The sequence below is a fragment of the Apaloderma vittatum genome, unplaced genomic scaffold (genome assembly GCF_000703405.1).
Source record: "Apaloderma vittatum isolate BGI_N311 unplaced genomic scaffold, ASM70340v1 scaffold31407, whole genome shotgun sequence".
NCBI classification, from domain to species: domain Eukaryota; kingdom Metazoa; phylum Chordata; class Aves; order Trogoniformes; family Trogonidae; genus Apaloderma; species Apaloderma vittatum.
The window spans coordinates 1-4,059 of NW_009727227.1; the positions used below are offsets into that span (position 1 = coordinate 1).

Genomic DNA, 4,059 nt, shown 5'->3' on the forward strand with positions numbered 1-4,059 from the left:
GCGTCCCCTGAGGATGGTGGAGGTGGCTGCCTGAGGGGCAAAGAGTTTTTATCTCCCCCCACCTCCGAGAAGCAAGGCTTAAGCTTTTTAAACCGCGTTGTTGCTTCTCCAAACGTGCCCTCAGGTGCTCCTGAACAATCTCTGCTCCAGAGTCTGCACTATCTTGGTCACATTTTCCCTTCTCCTTCCCCATGACTCCATTTCCCCAAGCCCACCCCACACACAGCTCCATCCCAAACTCAGGCTGCCCAGTGTGAAAGACCATCCCCTGGGCAGGCGATGGGGTGCAGTGGAAGGGAGAAGGGGGACAGGACCCCAGTGGGATCCCGCCAGGGGATGGGGTGCCATACAGCCCGTCTCTGCCGCAGGGAGACTGAGGGCGTCCCCAGCACCGCGATCCGAGAAATCTCACTGCTGAAGGAACTGAAGCACCCCAACATAGTCAGGTAAGATCTGGATAAACTGATCCCACCAGCTCATTGATGAGCTCCTGCTCAGGGAGCTCTGGGTGCAGGCAGCAAGAGGAGTGTTCCTCTGCTTCCCTGATTGCACAGATGGGAGCAAAATAAAGAAGAAAATGCAGGAATCACTTGCACTTTCCTGGTTTTTAGCAACAGCTCACAGAACTGCCACTTCAGCAATGCTGGGTGGTCCAAGCTGCTGCTGCCCCATGCTAGATGTTGATTTTATATCTGTCTCTCTCTGCTCCAAAGGACTCACAGAGCAGAGGCAGCTGTGGATCCAGGCATGTTCAGGTATTTGCAAAGATCCGGAGGTGCTGAAAGGTACTAAAGGGAACACTCGCTCTTCTTTTGCAGGCTCCTTGATGTCATACACAACCAGAAGAAGCTCTATCTGGTGTTTGAGTACCTGAATCAGGACCTCAAACAATACATGGACTCATCTCCAACGGGAGAGCTTCCTTTAAGCTTGGTCAAGGTACAGTGTGGAAGGGCGTGTGTCCTTGCTGCCTTCTGCTGGGCAGAGCCGGCACTGAGCTGGCTCTTACCCAGATCGCATCTGGAAGAGATTTATCCCTGGCTGGAGGCGTTCAGCCTCTCAGATCGCAAGCGTATCAGCTGGGAAAAACCTCGTGGCACTATTGCTCAGCACACGTATTTCCCAGCTGTTTCCAGGCTCTCCATCCCCGTTTGCTGCACAACAAACTGTTGTTAAGAGGACAGCTGAGGGATCTATTGCGAATTGCCTTTGTATGGAATAATGGATGTGCAGAAGGGACTGCCACGGCTTGGGCTGGAGTTGCCCGTGTAGAGTGGGAGCAGTTTGTGTGCATTTCTGAGTAGCGATCCGTAAACCTGGTATGGCATTATGGCAAGGTCTTTTTTTTCCCATTCAGGTTATTAATGATCCAAAGTGTATTGGTTCACATGATCCAGCCTTCAAAGTGATTTTATTGTGACCTTGTCTGAAATCTTTTCTCTCTTTAGAACTACCTTTTCCAGCTGCTGCAGGGTGTGAGCTTCTGTCACGCACACAGAGTCATCCACAGGGACTTGAAGCCACAGAACTTGCTCATTAATGAAGCAGGAGCAATCAAGCTGGCTGATTTTGGACTGGCGAGAGCTTTCGGAGTCCCCCTGCGCACGTACACTCATGAGGTACTGTCAAGGCTCCCTGTGTGAGGGGTACATGATCCACAGCAGGTGAACAACAGCGGCATCACAAGTTACTTGTCATGATAGAGGCACAACTGTGCTCAGGCACGTGCTCTTAACCTAACCCACCTCTCAGAGGTTAACTCAAAGTTTCTACCCTAAGCTGCCTGCAAACTGGGTTCCCACCTTCTCTGCACAGGTTATATTCATTTATTCCAGGGTGCTCTGTTGAAGACTGATCTGTTAATCTCAGTGTTGCTGTCGCTAAGGTGCCTGTTAATTCATCACAGCCTTGGCACACTGATTTGCAGAGGCATGGTGTTACAGCTGAGAAGAGAGGATCTCATGCCTCTAATTTCACCCAGGGAAACTGGAAAAAGCTTGTTTGTTCCTTAGCAGGTGGTGACTCTGTGGTACCGAGCCCCAGAAATACTGCTGGGATGCAAATACTACTCGACTGCGGTGGATGTCTGGAGCATCGGCTGCATCTTTGCAGAAATGGTAGAACAGGTTTAAATAGTCTTGTTAATGAGCAGGGAGGATGCGGCTGCGATGGGAAACGGGGAAGGAGGGGCAAGACACAGAACACCTGTGGCCTCACCCTGTGCTGGGGTGCAGATTATGGAAAGTCCACCCTAAGGGATAGTCGGTGCTTCGCTGTGGGCTCAGAAGGAAATCTGCCACCCTCAGAGGCCTGGCAGAAGGCAAAGAAGCCTCTGCAGTCGGCCCGCGGTTCCAGGCGCACAGGAATGTGATGCCTCTCCTGGCCGAAGGGGTAACTTCAGCCTTGTCGCCGCAGCGTTTTGACCCTGGGAGGAGGTAACTCCCTTGCAGATGTCCTCACAGCCGGCTGGCCGGGCTGCAGAGAACCAGCACTCCCGTAGCAGGGCAGAGTGGGTCTGCTAGGGCTCCGTCCCTCCACTTCGAAGCGGTGTTGTGAGCCCTGTGGTGTTAACAGCACTAGCCCTAGCTCCCAAAGCAGAGCCTGAGCAAGTCGATGGGAAGGGAGCTAGTCTGAAGGAGCATGTGGTGGTAGGAAACTGGTGACTGCTGAGAGGGGCAGCCTCAGAGGGGCGTGGATCCACGGAGAGGAGGTGGAGACAACGCCACTCCTGTCTTTGCCAACTGCTGCCCGGCAGTGCCCACCACCGCCCTGGTCTGAGCCGTTGTTTGCATCTGCTGGCACAAGGGCTTGCTTGCAGTGGGAGACAGGGCACACAGCCGGTGGGAAGGTGGGAACTGGCTTTTTTTTTTTTTTTTTTTTCCCCAAAGATCCTAAAGGAAATAGTAGGAAACAACCGGCCCTGTTTCCAGGGGACTCTGAGATTGATCAGCTCTTCCGGATCTTTCGCACCCTGGGCACTCCCACCGAGGCGACCTGGCCTGGGGTGACCCAGCTGCCTGACTACAAGGAGGACTTTCCCCGGTGGGCAAGGAAGGAGATGAAGGAAATTGTTCCCAACTTGGATCAAGATGGTAGAGACTTACTGGTGGTGAGTGAGGGCTCAGAACAAGCCCAGAGGATAGCAAGACCTTTTCAAACTGGACAAAGAATAAGGAAATTTGGGACTGATCTACCTGGATGTGCATTAGTTGATCTGGCTCTAACGCTCATCTCTGCCATTGCAGAAACATTGACTTGCTGATTAGGGCTCAGTCCTGTCTCTGCAGCAGGACTGTCACTGCAGGTTCCTCTAGAAAAACCACTGCACTGAGGGTCAAGAAACCCTTCAAGAGAAATCCCTGTGGTAACTTCAGCTGTGGGTTACTTTCAAAGCCCCGAGAAGGGAAAAGGCAGGACCAAGATCTCCATCTGAGCATAGTGGCCTATGGGTGCAACCGATCATTTGGGTTTTTTAAATCCTAAACCTGCTTGTTTTTAATCTTGGCAGCAATTGCTCCTGTATGATCCCAGCAGGCGCATCTCAGCCAAGGCAGCCCTCGATCACCCGTACTTCTTCCGGAGGAGCCCTCGGAGCCCTGAAAATCGCCGTGCGCTGCAGAGACGCTGCAGATGAGAAGACACAGCTCTCCCCGTGCACTTGCCCCTTAGTGCAGCAGCGCAGATCTGTTTAGGGGGTTGGCTGGGACCCAGGGTCTCACTTCTGAGGAGCCTGGAGGGGACATTGTTGCATTTAGAGACTCTCAGCCCGTTGCTGGGGGAAGTTTATCTGCGTTACAGTCAGTAGAGCTCTTCTGAAGAAATTGTGTGTGAAAAACACTGAAATACAGGCAAGAGGCATTTTTCAGGTTGTTCTTGCGTTAGTCAGCCAAGGTGACACACGGTGGTTTCTGTCTGCCCCGCCCCGGAGGAGCCCCAGGTCTGTCGGTGGCAGTTCCTGACACCAGGGTGTGCCGGAGCTCCACTTCGGGTACGGGAGCGCTTCTCCGCTCAGCCCCTCACTGCTGCTACCAACGACTGGGCTTGTCAGCGCTAAACAAA

General features: G+C 53.0%; 1 protein-coding gene across 1 annotated transcript; it reads left to right on the plus strand.

Annotated features, from left to right (window-relative positions):
* The first annotated feature begins 336 nt into the window (after positions 1-336).
* CDK15 (cyclin-dependent kinase 15) lies at positions 337-3,634 on the plus strand. Its single transcript, XM_009873611.1, has 7 exons — positions 337-446; positions 819-939; positions 1,449-1,619; positions 2,016-2,117; positions 2,451-2,452; positions 2,908-3,109; positions 3,509-3,634. The coding sequence occupies exons 1-7, from the start codon at positions 337-339 to the stop codon at positions 3,632-3,634; spliced, it is 834 nt and encodes a 277-aa protein (XP_009871913.1).
* The last annotated feature ends 425 nt before the right edge of the window (positions 3,635-4,059 follow it).

Bases quoted from the DNA above. Each gene is read 5' to 3' on its own strand.
- CDK15 (XM_009873611.1), top strand. From the start codon at position 337: ATGGGGTGCCATACAGCCCGTCTCTGCCGCAGGGAGACTGAGGGCGTC. The intron at 940-1,448 runs GTACAGTGTGGA...TTCTCTCTTTAG, and splicing joins TTCCTTTAAGCTTGGTCAAG to AACTACCTTTTCCAGCTGCT. The intron at 3,110-3,508 runs GTGAGTGAGGGC...TAATCTTGGCAG, and splicing joins ATGGTAGAGACTTACTGGTG to CAATTGCTCCTGTATGATCC.